The 21,489-nt window shown below is 42.0% G+C and overlaps 1 protein-coding gene across 2 annotated transcripts; it reads right to left on the reverse strand.

Moving 5' to 3' along the window:
• Positions 1-1,663: 1,663 nt before the first annotated feature.
• Positions 1,664-15,734, reverse strand: LOC113648351 (lysophosphatidylcholine acyltransferase 1). 2 transcript variants are annotated; one of them, XM_027155486.2, is made up of 15 exons: positions 15,415-15,734; positions 12,529-12,668; positions 11,574-11,788; positions 11,044-11,156; positions 10,844-10,904; positions 10,173-10,231; positions 9,842-9,876; positions 9,583-9,637; positions 9,415-9,497; positions 9,039-9,164; positions 8,692-8,839; positions 8,310-8,408; positions 8,034-8,175; positions 7,500-7,688; positions 1,664-3,348 (listed from the first exon to the last, which is right to left on the reverse strand). In XM_027155486.2, the coding sequence occupies exons 1-14, from the start codon at positions 15,538-15,540 to the stop codon at positions 7,528-7,530; spliced, it is 1,563 nt and encodes a 520-aa protein (XP_027011287.2). In that variant the 5' UTR covers positions 15,541-15,734; the 3' UTR covers positions 1,664-3,348; positions 7,500-7,527. The 2 variants fall into 2 exon arrangements, with proteins under 2 accessions (XP_027011287.2, XP_047667506.1); XM_047811550.1 differs by having other exon boundaries at positions 1,664-7,688.
• Positions 15,735-21,489: the final 5,755 nt, after the last annotated feature.

Raw genomic sequence — 21,489 nt, forward strand, 5'->3', positions numbered from 1 at the left:
GATGGCGCCATCGGACTGATGCACAGTTGCAGGCGATAATTGGCTAAAGTTCACTTTTTGTTTTGGAATTCTAAATGTTTGTGGTATCAAAATACACTGCTCAAAAAAATAAAGGGAACACTTAAGCAACACATCCTAGATCTCAATTAACGAAATAGACAAGTCAAGTCAAGTGACTTTTATTGTCAGCACATGTGCCTTGGTGAGTGAAATTCTTAGGAGCAAACTCCAGAAATTGCAGAAGAGTTATACAGACAAAGATATAGATAATGAGTTGACATGTGAAAATGTGCAATTTGCTCATACATATAGTGTCTTATTAAATACTTTGTTCTTTACATAGTTAAATGTGCAGACAACAAAATCACACAAAAATTATAAATGAAAATCAAAATTTATTAACCCATGGAGGTCTGGATTTGGAGTCGTACTCAAAATTGAAGCACTACAGGCTGATCCAACTTTGATGTAATGTCCTTACAACAAGTCAAAACGAGGCTCAGTAGTGTTTGTGGCCTCCATGTGCCTGTATGACCTCCCTACAACGCCCGGGCATGCTCCTGATGAGGTGGCGGATGGTCTCCTGAGGGATCTCCTCCCAGATCTGGACTAAAGCATCCGCCAACTCGTGGACAGTCTGTGAGCAGTCTGTGGGCAATGGTGGATGGAGCGAGACATGATGCCCCAGATGTGCTCAATTGGATTCAGGTCTGGGGAATAGGCGGGCCAGTCCATAGCATCAATGCCTTCATCTTGCAGAAACTGCTGACACACTTCAGCCACATGAGGTCTAGCATTGTCTTGCATTAGGAGGAACCCAGGGCCAAAAGCATATGGTCTCACAAGGGGTCTGAGGATCTCATCTCGGTACTTAATGGCAGTCAGGCTACCTCTGGCGAGCACATGGAGGGCTGTGCGGCCCTCCAAAGAAATGCCACCCCACACCATTACTGATCCACTGCCAAACCGGTCATGCTGGAGGATGTTGCAGGCAGCAGAACATTCTCCACAATGTCTCCAGTCTCTTCCACGTCTGTCACATGTGCTCAGTGTCAACCTGCTTTTATCTGTGAAGATGGGCTCTGGCAGTGCTCCTCCTGTTCCTCCTTGCACAAAGGCGGAGGTAGCCCTCCTGCAGCCTCCTGATGTACTGGCCTGTCTCCTATAGCGCCTCCATGCTCTGTACACTACGCTGACAGACACAGCAAACCTTCTTGCCACAGCTCGCATTGATGTGCCATCCTGGATGAGCTGCACTACCCGAGCCGAAAGCACCACCCACATTCAAAAGTGACCAAAACTTCAGCTAGAAAGCATAGGAACTGAGAAGAGGTCTGTGGTCACCACCTGCAGAACCACTCCTTTATTGGGGGTGTCTTGCTAATTGCCTATAATGTCCACCTGTTGTCTATTCCATTTGCACAACAATCGATTGTCAGTCAGTGTTGCTTCCTAAGTGGGAAGTTTGATTGACTTGGAGTTCCATTGTGTTGTTTAAGTGTTCCCTTTATTTTTTTGAGCAGTGTATATGAAATGAAAAAAAAAACATTTCTGAAATACATACAACACACTAGAAGACCGTTTAAAGACAGAACTACAAGAACACACCAACAGGCATCACACACAAACACACCTTTAAAAAAAAACCCACAGACATCCATCATAGCTTCATAAACTTTTTTTTTTTATTTAAGGTTTGGAATGATAAGTCATTAAGTCATTACATGGCAGTCAAAAACAGGACACATGGAAACATTTCATTAAAAAAAAACAAAACAAAAAAACAACAAAACAAAACAAAACTACAGGAGCCATCAGAGAGACGGAGTGTGTCCCTCATCTTCAGCTCACAGGAATGGATGTGATCGGATGGAAACCACTCAGAACTGTGAGGAGCTCAAAATGGTGCATATATATATATATATATATATATAAAAAAGGACACACAAAAACAAAAAGCAGTGGCTCTCTGGTCCCCTAATCACCGCACATGGATTTTGTTTGCCTTTTATGGCGCTAATCGGTTCAGCAGTCAGGTGACAAAACTGACAGTGAAGACGATTTAGAGACATCTTAAAGCTTTCCTTGAAACTATACGACTATATATGTCTCACAGATTCGCAGAACACCCGACACAATCTGACTTTCTACACCGTCACCTAATCTGCAGAAACACAAACCTGCGAAGACTTCTCTTTATTTCGTACTACTTTATAGTTTGGTTTGTTTTCGATCGTCTGCGGGCAAAATGAGACGATCGAATAAGACCAACTTCACCCGATGGCCATCAAGATTTTGTCAGATCGGCCGATTTAACGAAAGATATTAACGTCAAATGGAATAACGTCGTATTATTCGTCACACAGGTGACGGCACTGAGGCGGCGGAATGACGTTACGTCTTAAAACTTTCAGATTTTTGGTCCTGTGTTTATAAAGTGAGCTTTTCAGGGACAACAACAAAAAAAAAAGTTCAAACATGTGAAGTCAGCTGTGGTTCAGCTTCCTGTTGGCTCCCAGCTCTATAATTAAAACACAGTACAGAATAAATGTACAGCAGGGGAGGGGAGAGGATTTCCACTGTCTTCACACTGACAACTGTCATCACACCATCACATACTTCTTTCCAGTCGGAAGAATGAAGAGAACAACAACAACAAAAAAAAAGAAACAAGAAGTTTAAAAAAAAAAGAGTTTAAAGTGCACAGAGGGACGACGAGCGTCACGTTTCCGTCCTGTCATACGTTCATCGATAAACACGTCGAGGACGGAGCGGCGTGACAGACTGTCTGTACATTCACTTTCTTACTGAGGGCAAAGAGACTCAGGTCTGTGTGATTGAGCCGCTTCGAAGAAAAAGATCGATTAGCACAATCGTATAGCAATAATAATAATAAAAAAATCATCATTGTCTGCATTCTTGATAAATCCAGCATGATCTCCATCAGCGCACCAAATCAGATCACACATCTCCATAGCAGGAGGAATAAACAGCCGGGTTTAATAAAGGTCTTTATGATCGTTCAGACGATATCGTGGTGTGACGAGAAAAACAAAAAAAAAAAACAAAAAAAAAAACAGTAAACAGACGGAGATCCTCATGCTGGGACTTTTCCATGAAGCTCATAATCGCATGAATAATACTACAAAAACAAATTCGTATTATTATTCACGTGTACAATTTTGTACAATAACTAATGAATTAAAAACAGACTTTGATTGAGTGTTACGTCGATTAACGGAAGCTGTGATTATATTTATGAAGAATCCCTTCGGTCGCACTCGGTATTCTGTCTTTTCCAGAAAGGAATGGTCCGACTGCGGTCTTTAAATCCTCCCGAATAACGACCTGAAATAAAACCAGTCTATAAAATGATGGAGATGAACATGGCAGTACATCATCGTACAGTCGAAGATCAGAACAGATCCTTAAATTCATACGCAAATGGCAAATTCATATCAAATCATACCGAGTCTCTTTAAAATGTTACAAAAAGTCGTAACATGGTCCAAAAAAAAATAAAATAAATATATTGTACTTTCAGGTGGTGTGTAAAAAAAGAGCTCAGTGGCTTTAACCATTTTGTTTCAACAGCAAAATAAAAACACATGTAAAGGATGATTAAAATGTTTTAAACATTTAAATAAAACACCTCACAGTACAGATTTGTAATATGTTCCCTTCAAGAAATTATAAAAAAAAAAAAAAAAAAAAAAAACAGCGACAGTGAAAACAGGTGTTTTGAGAAATAATAATAATAAAAAAAAGAAAATTAAATTAAAAAAAAATTTAATTCTATCAACAGGAACACAAATTCTAAATTTCCCAGTTTCATTTCACATTGTGAGATGATCAGCTTTTCCCTGTAAGCCAAGGAGGAATAAAACCCAAAACAAAAATTGGTGATGGGAAAAAAAAAATCCTGGTCCAGAAAAAACAAAAACAAAAACAAAATTTTAAAAAATTGCACTGGAATTCAAATTTGTTATGGAATTTTCAATCGTTTAAAATTCATTTTGTTCATCACTTCCTGATTTGTTTAAAAAAAAAAAAAAAAAAAAAAAAAGAGCAAAGATGTAGAAGTTGTGTACGAAAACGACGACTGAACAAAAATCTCTATAAAAAAAAAATTCACGATTGTTTTGAAGCTTATTATTGCTTCGTTCTACGGTTAGTGTTTTGTTTTGATAAAACGTTTTGACGAATTCGTGAGTCGATTTCCACGTCGAGGATAAACCGCGATTAAGGCGAAGCTAGCGCTGAGACTTCAGCATTAGCTTCAGCGCAGTCTGTTCCAGATCACAGATTACAAACGTTTGTGGGTTTAAGCTGCTGTCCAAAAAAAAAAAAAATGGATGAGAAGTTTTTTGGTGTCTAATTTTAACACAAAGTTTGAACTTCGATATTGCAACGACAAAATGTGTCAAAATGTGTGTCAACGACAAAATGTGTGTCAACGACAAAATGTGTGTCAACGACAAAATGTTCTCACATCTTCCACACCCCTTCCCACCCCAACCGGAAGACATATACCAGTGTTTTCCATCACAATAGTTTATCAGTGTTTTATATTTGTGTCATGGTTTATCCAATACAGTCCTGCTCACAATTATTGGCACCCATGACGTTTATGTACATATTGTGGAATGTCGACTGAAGGAAATTTATCAAGTGAAACAACATATTACTACAGATAGCTTGTGTTCGATACAAAACAGCAAACGATAAAGAACATTTAAAAAGATGAACATTATGAGGAAAACCTAGAAAAACATAATGCTTGCTGTGTCAATGGTATTGGCACCCTTTGCTGCAAATCAGTATGGAAACCCAATTTGGCTCAGCCGGTGCAAATCACAAATGAGGATCAACTGTGATGAATTGCCTCCAGCCATGTGACATGAATTAGCCAATGAATGATCATTTTGGTGTTTTAAAAAGCCACCTGTTATTCCCTCGTCATGTGTGACAATGGTAAAGACAAAGGAGCTGTCTGAGGACACCAGAAACGCTATTATTTGCAAGCACAAGACCTCCAAAGGGTATAAGGCCATCTCCAAAGACCTTGGTATCCCTGTTTCAACGGTGCGTAATGTTATTAAGCAGTTTTCCAGGCATGGAACGGTCAAGAACCTCCTTGTACATGAGGGGGAAGAGAAAAATTGATGACAGAAGTTGGGGCGAATGGTGGAAAAAAACACCACGTCAAACATCTGAAGATCTGAAGACCAACCTGGAGCAGTCTGGTGTAACTGTATCAACAAGTACCATACGCCACACACTAAACAAAGCGGGGCTTTATGGGTGGAGGCCAAGGAAGACCCCATTGCTGAAGAAAAGACAAAAAGGAACGATTGATCTTCGCGAAAGAGAACCTGGACAAACCTGGGACAATGTTTTATAGACAGACAAAACAAAAGTGGGGCTTTTTGGTAATGCACACAAACCGTACGTTTACAGACGGCACAATAAAGCCTTTAAGGAAAAGAACACCATACCAACAGTCAAGCATGGTGGAGGTTCCATGATGCTGTGGGGCTGCTTTGCTGCATCTGCTACCTAAGGCTTTGACCGTATCACAGGCATCATGAGATCAGAAGATTATCAAGCAATTCTAGAGCGAAATGTCTTGCCCAGTGCAAGGAAACTGGGATTGAGGTGAAGATCATGGGTCCTACAGCAGGATAAAGACCCAAAGCACAGCTCCAAAAGCATGCAGGAATGGTTGAAAGGGAAAAAAAAGAGTGTGTTTTAAAATGGCCAGCAATGAGTCCTGGTCTCAATCCAATTGAAAATCTTTGGGGAAGCTGAAATTTGCCATTGGAGAAAGGAACCCTGCAAATGTTCAAGAGCTTGAGCATATTGCAAAGAAAGTGTGGGAGAAAATACCACCCGAGAATTGCAAGAAGCTTAGATAGATAGATAGATAGATAGATATAAGAAACATTTGGAGGCTGCCATCGCTGCCAAGGGGTGTGCAACCAAATATTAAGGAGGGGTGCCAATATTAGTGCACATGCTGGTTTTCTGTTTTATTTTTTTCCTTTGGAATTACAATATCTATGTTGAAATAACAATTGTCTTTGTTAAATTACTTTGGACCTCCAATTAAAAGATCCCACTGCTATAAATTTGGTACATTTCCATTTATTTCTGAAGACATTCACTCAGTTATGCAAAACATAAAGGGGTGCCAATAATAGTGAGCAGGATTGTATTTGGGTCTACCTTAAAGAAATATCTGATTTTCACAACGGCTCAAAATTTGTGTTTTTGCTGATTGTCGGTTGTAGTTTCGCGCAGCAAAACAAATGCTGAGTCATTTTAAACTTGCTAGCATGCATGAATCTTGCTAGCCGGTTAGCATCAGTTAAATCATCCACTACAGCTTGGTCGTCAGTTTCACTTACAATAAAAAAACAATCAATTCGCTAGATAAGTTTTTATTATTTGTTGGTTAACATCTTTTTAACTATGGAAACATCGACGAAGAGAAGGCGTGTGTCTTGAAGAACGTTATGATTACGTTAGACATTATTGAGATACGGAACTATAAAAAAAAACAAAAAACGAATAAATCGCCGTTTGGCGACATTGGAAAAAGACACGCCCAAAAAGTGAACCAAAACCCTGAGCTTAAACAAATGGAATGTATTAAAAATCAGACAGGCTAAGCTGAGATCAGACCAGTCGGATCGTTCCGCACCTCAGAATCTGATCATCAGATTTTAATCACTGGCGCTTTTGGACCCGAGAGTGAGTGAAAAAAAAAAATCTGTAACAATACTGTGATAGCAAGCAACAAACCCATGCACACTAAAGAAAGGCATCTACAGTTTGTTTATATATTTATATATATATTTAAAAAAAAAAAAAAACAAAAAAAAAACGAGTCATTGGCCTTTTCTATCTAGATTTTTTTTTTGTTCTATTCTCAGCTCCGACATTTCAATGGTGAAAACTAAACAAGCGCTCGGATTTCAAGTAGACCGTTTGGCTCCCCCCCCCCAAAAAAAATAAAATAAAAAAAACCCGGAGCTTATGGAAACGTTTTGAATAAACAAACAAAAACCCAAAGTCGTTCTCAAGGCAGAAAGGATTTTGATTTGTAGCTGAAACATTCTAGCTACAAAAGTTCATTAGCATCAAAAACATTTTAGTTTACTATATATATATATTTAAAAAAAATTATGTGCCTAAAGCCAACTACTGACTAAAAAATCATTTCGAAAAATATTTGACTTTTCATATTTCCCTCTTCATGGCTCTTTCTAAAAGTTAAACAATTTTTAATTCTTAAGAGAACTTGTAAATCCAGCCTCCTCCTTCTCACTGGTTGTCGGAGGCAACGAATCAGAATCATTCCATCGGAAAAGATTTGGAGAAGTGAAAATGGAAGGAATTTTTTTTTGAGGGTTGGGGGGGAAAAAAAGGAAGCAAGAAAAAAAATGAGCAGGAGAAGAATACAAGTGTCATGAGTAAACTTTGTTTTCACGCACTGGCTCTTTTCCGACGACCCGCCGTTCTTCATTTGACCTTCTTCTGTCGCTCGCTGGGGGAGAAGTCGGCGCAGAAGCCGTTGGAGGCGATGCCGGAAGACAGGAAGCTGCTGAAGAAGCCTGTGTTTTCGGCGTACAGAAACTCCTCGGCGAAATCCGGCTGCTGCTCGGCGAAATCCTTGAACGACTCTGTCGTGAAGTTCAATGAAAAAAAAAAAACGTTAAATGCTGAATTTCTGTATTGTCTAAAATAACCTTTAAAGTGTTTGTGCTTTATGTGTTTTAAGTGTTGCAAGTCAATCGCGGGATTCAGTTATGCTAGCAAGCTCTGTACTGAGGAGTGGGGGGAGGGGCACTGAAGGCCCAACAATGCTACTATCCATCTGAATGTTAATTCATCAGACTTCTAGCCAGAGAAACCAGCACAACTCTGCCCAAACAGGCCATATTAGCCACACCCACTTGGTGAGATACACCACCGAACTGATACAGGCCCACTGAAAAGTTTAGCCACGACGCTTCCTCTTTTCTTACCGAACGTCACTTTTCCACAGTTTGCCACGTCGATGGCGCGGAAGAGCCGAGACACTCTGAGCTCCGTCACTCCCAGAACCGTGTGCAAGATACACTCCAGCTCCTCCTCCGTTACTCCTCCATCCTGCGTCTGCTCAAACATCTGAGAACGAGAGCAAAGAAAGAAAAACTGATCACGTGTGAAGTCACTGCATTCAGTCTGTAGTAGACGGGGCCTGCTTTCAAATATATCTTGAGGATAGCACACATGCATACACACTGAGACACACAACGGACCGTGAAGGCGAGCCTGATGGTCTCCAGTGTTTTGGTGGGTCTGCACACTACAGAGAAGGCAATGACAAACTCGCGTACGTCCATCAGACCCTCGTATTGCTGGGAAAACATTACAAAAAAAAATTTCCATGAGGATGAAAACAGACAGCAGACACACAGCTCAGTTCCTCCTTCATTCGGTTTAGGCTTAAACTGCAGGAAGCTAAACCCGAACGTGTCTCTCTGCACCACTACTGCCTACTGACATGCTAAAGCTCTTAACAGCATTTTGTCTCAAACAATTCTGAAGCAGGTTTCTGATCGTCCAGAGACTTCAGATGAAGACTATAACCGAATACTCTTGACTAGGTGCAGGTGAAAAGGTGAATAATGAAGTTCCCACCTCGTCGAACAGGGCGAACATGTCCCTCAGCACCTCGGACAGCGGCTGATCCAGGAAGTGAGAGAACTGCTCTGTGTTCTGTTTTACTCCCTTCAGCTCCCGTGCCTTCCGACTGTAACCCTCAATCTCACTGATCTCCCGCTTCAGCCTGCATAAGTGCGCGCACACACACACAGTTTCAAAGACTACGTACCAAAATGCTAAATAAATAAAAAAACATGAAAACACACGAGATTAGCTGCATCAAATCACAGGTTTATATCACTGTTCTCGTTCTGATGTTATTGTTTCTATAGCAACAGCTGATTAATAGGGACTCGCAGTGTCTGAGTGTGTGTGTTACTCACCCTAGTCTCCTGACGAGACGAGCAAACTCCAGCAGACTCGTGTCCACCGGTAGTCTGAGCTGTCCCTCTGCCATGGCCAACTGACAATCCTCAAATGAGTAATCAGTCACAGGGATCTGCAGTGCCCTACACACACACACACACACACACACACACACACACACAAACACCTTTACTTACGGTATATATGAAGTAAAAGAAATAATACTGTATAAACTGTGTTGCTAATAAATTCTAATATAATATGAAGGCAAAATAAATGTCAGACACACTTCCTTTTACAGTAGACATTAAAAATATATAAAGTCCTGAGTGTATACACACACACACACACACACACACACACACACACACACACACACACACACACACTTACTTGGCCATGATGCGGCGCACATTCTGAGCAAACAGCTGTGGGTTCTTCGTCTCGTCCTCACTGGGGATGTAGACTGGGAGGAACTGAAACAACACAACATGCTCAGCATGCTCACACACAACAGACAAACCAAACAGTGTGTGCGCGTGTGTGTGTGCGTGCGTGCACCTCAATCTCAAGTTCATTATGGAGTTGACACAGGGTGAGCCACAGGATCTTAAACCTGATAAAGAATAAAATAATCGTAGCAGGACGATTAGTGTTCAGCGTCTAAAAATCTCAGCTCAGTTTCAGAACGTCTCCAACGAGCCCCGAAACAAATCTATAAAACCCTATCAAATAAAATCTAGAAAATATGCACCGGTTAAACATTAAGCAGTAAAATACGCAAGGCTTATACGTTAAAAAAAAAAAAGTCAGTACTCACGCTCCGGGACCTTGCCATGTCCAAGTGATCGTGTCCTGAAGAGAGAAACGAACATTAATCCGTCAATCAACAGTGTGGGTGTGTGTGTGTGTATTAATTGGAGAGGAAACATACAATGTCTGTAAAGTTCAGGAAAACTGTGTGTGTTGTGCAAAATATAAACAATCTAATCAACTACTGATTAGTGTATATTATATATATATAAATCTTGTTTTTATAAATCTCGGTGCTTGGACCCCTAAACCTAACACACAAAATCCTCAGCATAAGCAACAGTTTTAAAATAAATAAATAAATAAATAAATAAATAAATAATATGTCTTAATTTTACCAGCTGATTGGGGTAGCGTATGACAGCCGGCTGTACAGGCACAGCTGGAATAAAAGCACCTGAGGAAGAGAAAAAAGAAGAAAAAAAGAAGGAAAAATGACAAATGTTACCACACACACACACACACACACACACACACACACACCACAGTTATATTACACACCAAATATTATACAACTAGTGTCTGTTTAGTGCCTCACTGTCTGTGGCTCGTTTTGAAAGTCAATTTGTGAACCAACAGTTAAAAGAGGAAGGAAGTGCTTAGTGTACGTGTTGTACACGAGCTGACATGCACACGCGCGCGCGCGCGCGCACACACGCGCGCGCACACGCGCGCGCGCACACACGCGCGCACACACACACGCGCGCACACACACACGCGCGCACACACACACGCGCGCACACACACACACGCGCGCACACACACACACGCGCGCACACACACACACGCGCGCACACACACACACGCGCGCACACACACACACGCGCGCACACACACACACGCGCGCACACACACACGCGCGCACACACACACACGCGCGCACACACACACACGCGCGCACACACACACACGCGCGCACACACACACACGCGCGCACACACACACACGCGCACACACACACACACGCGCACACACACACGCGCACACACACACGCGCACACACACACACCTGGTTTAAACGTGATCAGACAGGACCTGTTGGTGCACGTCCCCTCAGGAAAGATCATGATCTGTGAAAGAAGCGTCTGTGAGGATTGAACACTAAAATATCCTTTTTTTTTTCCTTATTTACTTTTATTTCAGCACATGCGTCATTCACACAAACGGTTCATTCTTTAAGTGGGTGGAGTCAGAGAACAGTCACTCTACCTGAGGCCACACCCCTTGGGAATGAGCCCTGCGTTTGATCTCCTCTACGGTTTTCCGGCGCGAGTCCTGATCCGACCTCGACACGAACACGGGCCGGATATATTTAATCAGAGCTGAACGAGACGACAAAAAAAAAGGGAGTGAGAGAAACACAAACGCCTGGAAACCTTACTTTGGAAGCAATTAAAAAGAACTTACAACCACCATCAAGTCCACTAAAATGTGCCTTTATGAATAAACATGAATTATGCAAATTAGAACATTTCTCACTGATTTATTTATAACAGCCACTGAAACTGCTGAAAATGTAACCATGCCAACCGCCTGGGCGTCAGTAACATTCGCCTCCTTGGCGGCTGAACCTTACCGCCGTACGCTCCTTTATCCTCTAATTTGCTAATCAAATGGGATTGGACGGAGCATTTAACGACATCACAACATCACCACCATATCGACATCAGGTTTACAGAGAAGTGAGGAGTCTCACACACTTCTAACTCTAACCGGGGTGTGCGTGTGTGTGTACTCACTCCCCCACAGTGGGATGTCCTTGCTCTCAGCCTTCATGACTATGGAGGCCATCGTCATAGTAACAGGCATGGCATCAAAGTAAGACGAGTGTGGCGCGAGGGTGATGATGGGCGCCTGGGCAGGCAGCGCACGCTGACCTTTGACCCTAATCCAGTGGAAGCCACCTGCAAACCACATGGCCCGCATGAGGCGGCGCAGGACGACATCCACCACCCTGAGGAGAGACAGAGAAGGACAAAAACTATCAGTGTGTGTGTGTCATGTGACTTGCCTGTAGACAACATGGATGGAGAAGATCTGGTTTTAGATGCACACAAGGGACTTGCTGTTATGTGTGTGCGTGAGAGAGAGAGAGAGAGAGAGAGAGAGAGAGAGAGAGAGAGAGAGAGAGAGAGAGAGAAATGCAAATTCAGTGCAAGTTCAGCAACTCTACATCTTAACCAATGAACCGCAAGCACTGCTGAACGACTCTTCAAACAAACGGAGAAAGTGTGCGTGTGTGTGTGTGTGCCCGCGCGCTCTGAGGTCCAGCTCCAGGCTACAATTTTAACCTCGTTTATGCAAATTACTCTGGTTGTACACTTTCATTCACTTCCCTTACTCAGTCTCCAGGTGAAGAAACAAAAAAAACCAATAAGCAACAGAACAAGAGAAGGAAAATGAACAGAGATGGTAAATAGAGAGCTAGAAAGTGAAAGAATAAAAAACATACATTGCACAATCAAAGCAATGGATATCAATGTGAAAAAAAAATGAGGAAAAAAACAACAACAAAGCAGTTAGAGATAGAAGTGAAAAGTAAATAAAGAACAGAGAAAACTAGCGAGAACGGCGGCTGAGAATCGTCCACTGTGTTTTGGGGAGTTATGAGGTCATTATCAGTGAAGTTTAAGATACGACATCATCGTACAGGTGTGTGTGTGTGTGTGTGTGTGTGTGTGTGTGCGCGCTCACCTCCTCCAGAAGCACTGAGGCTCGACGCTGCTCTCACTACGTCCTACGGTGGCGATGAAGGCGAAGGGCCACGCCAACAACATCATGAATGCGGCGAAGAAGAGGCGCACGGGGAACAGGGTCAGAGTCATCACACCCAGCTACACACAAACACACATTATCACATTAAATTACAGCAGTACTCTTACCCAGTTGTGTACTCAATTTACTCAATGTGAGAAAAGCTTGTCACATTATAGGTAAAAGTAAAACATGTAAAACGTGTAGAAGGCCACGCCCCCTTTTACAAGCATTTATTTAAGCTACAAGCATTTATTTAAGCTACTCTGTGTGTGAGGAACAGTTCCAGGAAATATGAACCATATCTGAGATGATCATACTTAATTTACTCTATATATATATATATATATATATATATATATATATATATATATATATATATATATATATATATATATATATACACACACACACACACACACACACACACACGTGTATACAAATATATTTTTTTCTTTTTCTAATCGATCTGTTGACATGAGGTATATTTGGGATTTTCCAAAGTTCTATCCAGGTCGTGGCAAATCAACCTCCAAATTGTCCCCAGAAACCCGAACAGACACACAAACGAGTCACCAGAAAAAAACAAAAAGAATAAAAGAAAGGATTTTTTTTTTGTAATTTCATATTACTGAACATGAACTAGCCATAAGTGAGTTTGACATGAGCGCTGAGCTGATCTAAACACAAACACTCTTATCACTACAGTACCGCTAAAGTGACGCCGTTATCTTGAGTCAACATTCATCACAGAGATAACGCAGCTAACCTCTTGATAGATCCTTCGAGCTAATTGACATCTCCGAAACCCAGAGGCGGGTTTGGCTTTAAGCTCATATCAATACTGTAACACATCGAGAAACAACTCCTCGCTCACTCGCTCATTGTGATTCTCACGTTTCACGTGTTAAGTAATGCCTCATGCCGCGGACTCAAGTGACACTAAACGGAAAAAAACTTGACCCATTACCGCGCCTAACAAAATGGCTTGTTTTTCTCGTTACCAAAAGTATATATTACAAAGTATCAACAGTGACACGTGAGGTTAGAGACGTGAGCACCATCGACACGTGTTTACACATGCAGGCTCCTGTCTGAAGCATTAGAAATCTTCATTTTTTTCTTTTCTTTCCCACGTCAGAAACATAAAAAATGCCTACGAAGCTGATCCCTCACTTTGTCTTTGCTTTTGTATTGCAGTAACGTGTCAGACAGGAAAGAAAAGCAGTGTTGCGTAATATCACGCTTCAACGCGTCACCACATGTAACATGGTTTTCCACGGCACGAACGATGGTGAGAATAAAAGGCTGAAATAAAAGGAGTGAAGAAAAGATTAAATCCGTCACACTAACCATCCTCAAAGCAACGTCATCCATCCTTCCTACCCATAGATCCAGCCATAAATCTATTCATCCATCCAACCACAAAACCATCTCTCCATCATCTCTTTACCCGACCACAAATCTATCCATCCAAACATCTCTCCTTTCATCCCCCAGCTCTACTTTCCATTTTACACCCTAAAATCTATCCATCCATCTCACCAAATCTACCCATCCCTCCATCCTTGAAGCACCAAACCAACCCATTTCTTTCCTCAGAACTCTAGTCTCTCCATCTTCAGGTCTCATCTTCAAAGCCATGATCCACCTCCATCCATTTACTATCTATCCCTTTCTCCATCCACAGGAGTCTTTCTAGTACAATGTACCAGTACTTTCTAGTACATCCACTGTCTCTAGTACAGTGTGAAGACTAACATCCACACACATGCTAGTTATTTACATAAAGCTAACATCATCTCCACAAGCACAACCAGAGAAAAGCCGTCAAAACAGAACAAAGAACGACTACAACTCCATTTCCCCTTTCTTTAGGTTTCTGTTCTGGGGAAAAAAGTCAGAGTTTATTTATCTTTTAGATCCTTTCAGAGAGCTTACAGAGAGTCAAACGTTAGCAAACAAAGCAGGAAGCTAAGCTGAGGCGATGCTAAAGGCCCAGAGTCAAACCTTTTAATCATGAATTTAAAAAAGCTACGGGGAAAGAAAACACGCAATATATAACGAGTTAAACATTTTTTTACAACGACACCAAATATTGTAAAAACGCAAAAAAAAAAAATCAAATATGCTGTGAAATGAGATTAAAACGAAGCGCTCGTGAGCACCAGCTAACTTTATTTAGCTCACCGTTAGCTACAAAGTGGACGTTATTATAGAGTCTAAAGCACTGAGAATGCAATAAAAAATAAAAGCCTGTTGTGTTTAAAATGCACCTACAATATTCATTCGTGGTGTGATAATTCTATCAATTAATTCTATCGGCCATAAACAACAGACGACGTTTATGCAAACGCATACACACATTAAGGAAGAAGTTTTAAAAGAACAACAAATGTTTATTGATGCCTGTTGCACTCAGGTACTTGTTTAAACTCAAATCCTGGAAGGATTTTTTTCCCAACTTGGTTGTAAACGTTATTTAATCTAAAAAAAAAAATCTGAATGTTTTTGTGCCTCGTGAAGTAAACGCCTGGAAGAAAACTGCAAATTGCAAACCAAGGGCAATGCATATGTTGATGCGAGCATACAGTAACGCATAGTTAAATAGTAAAACACTATTTTCCTAAACGTTTGTTGAAAACATGGGATTTATATATATTTTTAAAAAACAAAAAAAAAGGAAAGAACGACAGAGAGATGTTGCTTGGTGCACGTGCACACTGCAAGCTGTTATGGGGATGATGAAGCAGCGGCTTTATTGCAACGTCTTTTGCATGAAAATGCATCGCTAAAGCAGCTGAACAAACAGCTCGAAAGGCTCACCTTAAGTTTCTGAAGCGGTGTAAACCTTAACTCGTGTACAAAAGGGTTTTTGAAAGGGAGAGCCAGCTCCTTTTCTCCATCCTCTCCGTCCATCCCGCATCGCTTTCTGCAGTCCGGGAGCCTCATCTTCACGCGCACAAAAAGAAAAATACAGCACGAATTACACTCGGTTTCGTGAAAGGAGCGTCTTTTCCGCGCCTGTTGTTTATCTACGTGTCCTTGCAGGTGAGGAAGAGTCTGATAGTAATCGGATCATGTGTTTCTTGTGCGCAACAGTCGCTACAATCCCGCTGGATTAACAGACACACAGACGCGCTCAGGCTCTGGCCTGGGAAAAAAGGAACTCAACTGCGCATGCGCAGCCCCCGTGGGTGCGTCTCAAAGCGAAGCCATTTTGTGGCGCTGTTTTTAACGCACCCTTGTGGACTTGCCCTTAATTTTTGCCCCGACACCATCTTAAAGGTAGGGTCTCCTTTTTTTGAGAAATGCTTTAGAAAACTGAGTCGGGACGACAAACAAAACAAAAATCAAAACAAACGTGTAGCCAATGAGCAGAAAGGGGCGTGTCTTATCAATATGGGCGGAGAGAGTGTCCAGTGCGCATGTGTGACGTTAGCAGAAAGCGGCTTTAACATCGACATGGAGGATAAAAACAAAGAAAGAAAGAGAAGAAAGACTTACGATAAGGCAAGAAGTAGGACGTGTTAATATAGGATCAGCTTTCCAGCGCTGGAGAGAACTGAAGGAGCAGGAAGTTGGCCACATATTCACAGGTTGGAGTTTCCCGAGTCAATAACTCCTGAGCTAAACGCTGTTACTACACAAATAACACCTCTTTTCTATCGTAGTAATGTAGAGAGGCAGCTACAACCGCGTTTTGTGTAGTAACAGCGTTTAGCTCAGGAGTTACTGACTTGGGAAACTCCGACCTGTGAATATGTGGCCAACTTTACTTAAGACGCCGAGGCACTTTTTCCCTTCTCGATAGGTGAGTAACGTTGGTTTTGCTTTGTTACACAGAACTAATATGTCGTCCTTTGCATGATTGTTTGTGTGTCATTTTTGCTTGTTTGTTGTTCCCTTCAGACACATTTCTTTCCATTAAGTGCCTGGGTTGCGTATGTGTGGGCAGAGCTAACAGTACAGGGGTGGGACCCATTTGGGTTAGGGGTGTGTTTAGGTGATTTTATATGTCAACATTGGCTTTCACACATCGCAGACCCTACCTTTAAAGTCCCTGATGAAATGTAGAAGTCAAGCATGTGAACAGCTATAGTTTGAGACTCACAAGTGTGACGGCACAAGGAAATCATGTCTTATCCTTCCATATGCATGGCATCAATGTGCCCTAAAATATACTTGTGCAAACTACGTGTCTGATCTTGCTCACATATCTTATATCGTGTTTCTATCTAGTTATTTATACATTTTAATAATTACGAAATTAAGCTCTGTTAAAGTAGAATTGTATGAGATTACGAGTCTTTGCTGCCATCTTGTGGCGGATAAACGCTTTTACAAATCGGATTTAAGAGGAAAAAAATATATAGATCTTCTGTCCTCTAGTGGCGAACAGATGAACTGCCGTCTAATAATTAGTAAAAGTATTTGTCTCAGTAAACCAAAGAACTCCGACTCTTTCGTGAATCATTGCGGACACGTTTAAATGTTGTGAATAGATAATTATATAAAGAGGTGGGTCACGTGTATCAACATTATATATCTAAACATAAACATATTCGAAAGGGACACAAAATGATTCAAACATTATATATTCGAATCCAGGACCAGGAGAAAAAGATAACAGAAAATGAATATGTTCACCCCTAGAAACAGCTCAGATTTTTAAGAAACATTTCCATGGATTAATTTGAACATTAAATAAACAGTAAGCGTGACATTTTTAGTTAAATCTAATGAAATATATACAAGAGCCGACTCTCAATGTTCATCTAAAACTAACTATCACCTGGTGATGCAGCTGTATTATCATATATACAGCACATAAAACTCATACTCATTCTGGACATGTCCCAAACCACAAGCCACATAAAGACCAATAGTATGTAGCCTTATAAAGTGAATCGGTTCTCCGCTTTGGGACACATCTACAGAAAACCGAGAAAAGTTATGTGGCGTATATAGATTATTGGCCACGTCCACAGTAGACCATGTTGGTGTTTATGTGGCTTTTACAGTGAACGGTGTGTGTGGTGTGGGACATGCCCACAGTGGACCATAGTGTTTATGTTCTATACAGTGAACAGGGTATGTGGTGTGGGACATGCCCACAGTGGACCATGGTGTTTGTGTTCTATACAGTGAACAGGGTGTGTGGTGTGGGACATGCCCACAGTGGACCATAGTGTTTATGTTCAAAAAGTGAACAGGGTATGTGGTGTGGGACATGCCCACAGTGGACCATGGTGTTTGTGTTCTATACAGTGAACAGGGTGTGTGGTGTGGGACACACCCACAATGGACCATGTTGGTGTTTATGTTGCCTTTACAGTGAACAGGGTGTGTGGTTTGGGACACGCACACAGTGGACTATGTTGGTGTTTATGTTGCCTTTACAGTGAACACTGTGTGTGGTTTGGGACACGCCCACAGTGGACCGTAGCATTTATGTGGGCTATAGAGTAAACAGGCTGTGTTTTTTGGGACACACCCACAGTGGACCATGGTGTTATGGGGCCTATACAGTGAACAGGGTCTGTGGTGTGGGGCATGCCCACAGTGGACCATGTTGGTGTTAATGTGGCCTGTACAGTAAACAGGGTGTGTGGTTTGAGATACGCCCACAGTGGACCATAGTGTTTGTGTTCTATTCAGTGAACAGGGTGTGTGGTTTGGGACACGCCCACAGTGGACCGTAGCGTTTATGTGTTATATACAGTGAACAAGGTGTGTGGTGTGGGACATGCCCACAGTGGACCATGTTGTTTATGTGTTCTATTCAGTGAACAGGGTGTGTGGTGTGGGACATGCCCACAGTGGACCATAGTGTTTGTGTTCTATTCAGTGAACAGGGTGTGTGGTTTGGGACACGCCCACAGTGGACCATGTTGTTTATGTGTTCTATACAGTGAACAGGGTGTGTGGTGTGGGACATGCCCACAGTGGACCATGTTGTTTATGTGTTCTATTCAGTGAACAGGGTGTGTGGTGTGGGACACGCCCACAGTGGACCATGTTGTTTATGTGTTCTATTCAGTGAACAGGGTGTGTGGTGTGGGACATGCCCACAGTGGACCATAGTGTTTGTGTTCTATTCAGTGAACAGGGTGTGTGGTTTGGGACACGCCCACAGTGGACCGTAGCGTTTATGTGTTATATACAGTGAACAGGGTGTGTGGTGTGAGACATGCCCACAGTGGACCGTAGCATTTATGTGTTCTATACAGTGAACAGGGTGTGTGGTGTGGGACATGCCCACAGTTGACCATGTTGGTGTTTATGTGGTCTATACAGTGAACAGGGTGTGTGGTTTGGGACATGCCCACAGTGGACCATGGTGTTCTGGGCCCTATACAGTGAACCGGGTGTGTGGTGTGAGGAATGCCCACAGTGGACAATGTTGGTGTTAATGTGGCCTGTATAGAAAACAAAGTGTGTGGTTTGAAATACGCCCACATTGGACCATAGTGTTTATGAGTTCTATTCAGTGAACAGGGTGTGTGGTTTGGGACACGCCCACAGTGGACCATAGTGTTTGTGTTCTATACAGTGAACAGGGTGTGTGGTGTGGGACATGCCCACAGTGGACCATAGTGTTTGTGTTCTATACAGTGAACAGGGTGTGTGGTGTGGGACATGCCCACAATGGACCATGTTGGTGTTTATGGGGCCTATACAGTGAACAGGGTGTGTGGTGTGGGACATGCCCACAGTGGACCATGGTGTTTGTGGGGCAGTGTGGGACATGCCCACAGTGGACCATGGTGTTTGTGGGACCTATACAGTGAACAGGGTGTGTGGTGTGGGACATGACCACAGTGGACCATGATGTTTGTGGGGCCTATACAGTGAACAGGGTGTGTGGTGTGGGACATGACCACAGTGGACCATGATGTTTGTGGGGCCTATACAGTGAACAGGGTGTGTGGTGTGGGACATGACCACAGTGGACCATGATGTTTGTGGGGCCTATACAGTGAACAGGGTGTGTGGTGTGGGACATGACCACAGTGGACCATGGTGTTTGTGGGACCTATACAGTGAACAGGGTGTGTGGTTTGAGAAACCATGGTGCCCTTACTTTAAAGCACTCGTCTTTTCCACTTTTCCTCTCCATAGGGAAACAGTGTGTGTATAAACCGCCACTTCTCATTCTCGCCAAATGTCATCGGGATTGATTTTTACAGCTGAATTACAATTCTAATCATCGGTGTAGAACGGCGTGTAAAGCCGCCGCCGGCCCCGGGCTACGCTCCCAAATTGAACACGGCCTGAGAAATTGTATCGGCACCGAGAACACGGTGTTTACTTCATGTCTTTAAATTGCATTTCTTCCGCTTTAATTTCCACACAATCCTGTTTTTTCTTTCCTCCCTCTGTTATTTTCCCAGCAGCCTCGGCGTATGCAAATGGCACGACCCGAGGCGCACTCAGGAAACTCGGAGAGAGACACGCGCTCACAGTGGCGTCCAATCAGGCGGAGTCATGCGAGTGTGACCGGTGTGTTGTATCAGAGGATGTATGATATTATAACTCAATACAACCACATGTTTTTCCACATCAATAAAGCAGAGCGAGAGTTTAGAGCAAGTGTACACACACACACACACACACACACACAGGAAGTGCACACAGGAAGCATGTGATACACTGTTCTAATATACTGGAAACATTTTTCTTAAATTTGAAAGAAACAGTTTCTTTCTGTAACTATAAACTATGAGAGGATGTTCAAAAGAATGTTGTAATGATGGAAATGGCAAAATAAAATAAAAACAAGTAACATCTAATAAACATCTTAACACCTTTACCTCATTAAAAATGCATTAAGTTGTATAAACATGAATATGCAAATTAGGACCCACCCCCATGCCCTCCTGCCCTCATCAAGCTGACATGGCTAACATTAGTTTTACTTTTCTAGCCTGTTCGCTAGATTCTGCTAAAGTAACCCAAAATGTCATAACGTTGTTGTTTCGAAAGGCACTGTAACCATAGCAACCACCATTTAATTATATAAATACAGTGTAATAATAATAATAATTAATATTTGTGTTTTTCTAAAACAGTGCAAATGTAAACAACTGTAACTGCTGCTCTGGAGAGACATAATAGATTATGATGTCATCAAAGAGCGCTGAAACACACTGTGATGATGTAACACTCATCAGTGAGTCCATATATTTCATTTACACAGATACAGGCTGCATTCCAAAACCACAGTCATTGGTATCTACTGTTAGCATCATGCTCCTGTTCTGACATTCCTACATCCCACAATGCACCGCATGTGTGTGTGTGTGGCCCTTATGCCTAACACTGAAGCTGAGATTTGTATTTATCTATGTATTTTTATCTCGCTGGGTCATGAGTGTGGAATGCGAGTGGAGGACGTGGAGAGAAAGGGAAACGTTTATCGACAGACCGAGTGTTTGCTGAGTGCGAGCTGAGTTTCTCCTGAGAGGGAGTCCAGATAAAAGCCACGCCGTCGTTGACCTCTGCCTCGTTTCTGATTTTAAGGTTGTCTGACTCGAGTGGAATGAAATCTGCAGCGTGTTTATGTAATTTCACCTCACGGAGTAGAGCAAGTCCGGCGTTGTCTCAGATGCTAGCTAGATAATGACCATTTAAAAAAATTACATGATTTAAATAATAAATTATCCTTTTATAATTTTATGAATTATAAAATGTATATTACTTTTTACTATTTTATATTCAGACATTACCATTTATTTATAAGAATCTTAATATTTTTTCCAATTTACTTAGCTGTAGAGAACAGCAGGTCCACGTGAACAACGTGACCTTCACCTTGTCCTTAAGTTTGCCGTGTCTTTCAGCGGCATTACAAACGGACAGCAGCACGTGGAGGCGCTCGGATCGGGACAGGATTTG

This window comes from Tachysurus fulvidraco, chromosome 3 (genome assembly GCF_022655615.1).
Source record: "Tachysurus fulvidraco isolate hzauxx_2018 chromosome 3, HZAU_PFXX_2.0, whole genome shotgun sequence".
In the NCBI taxonomy this organism is placed as follows: Eukaryota; Metazoa; Chordata; class Actinopteri; order Siluriformes; family Bagridae; genus Tachysurus; species Tachysurus fulvidraco.

Bases quoted from the DNA above. Each gene is read 5' to 3' on its own strand.
- LOC113648351 (XM_027155486.2), bottom strand. From the start codon at position 15,540: ATGAGGCTCCCGGACTGCAGAAAGCGATGCGGGATGGACGGAGAGGAT. The intron at 12,669-15,414 runs GTGAGCCTTTCG...GTTTGTGTGTAG, and splicing joins CACCGCTTCAGAAACTTAAG to CTGGGTGTGATGACTCTGAC. The intron at 9,498-9,582 runs GTGCACGCACGC...GTGTTGTTTCAG, and splicing joins ATAATGAACTTGAGATTGAG to TTCCTCCCAGTCTACATCCC.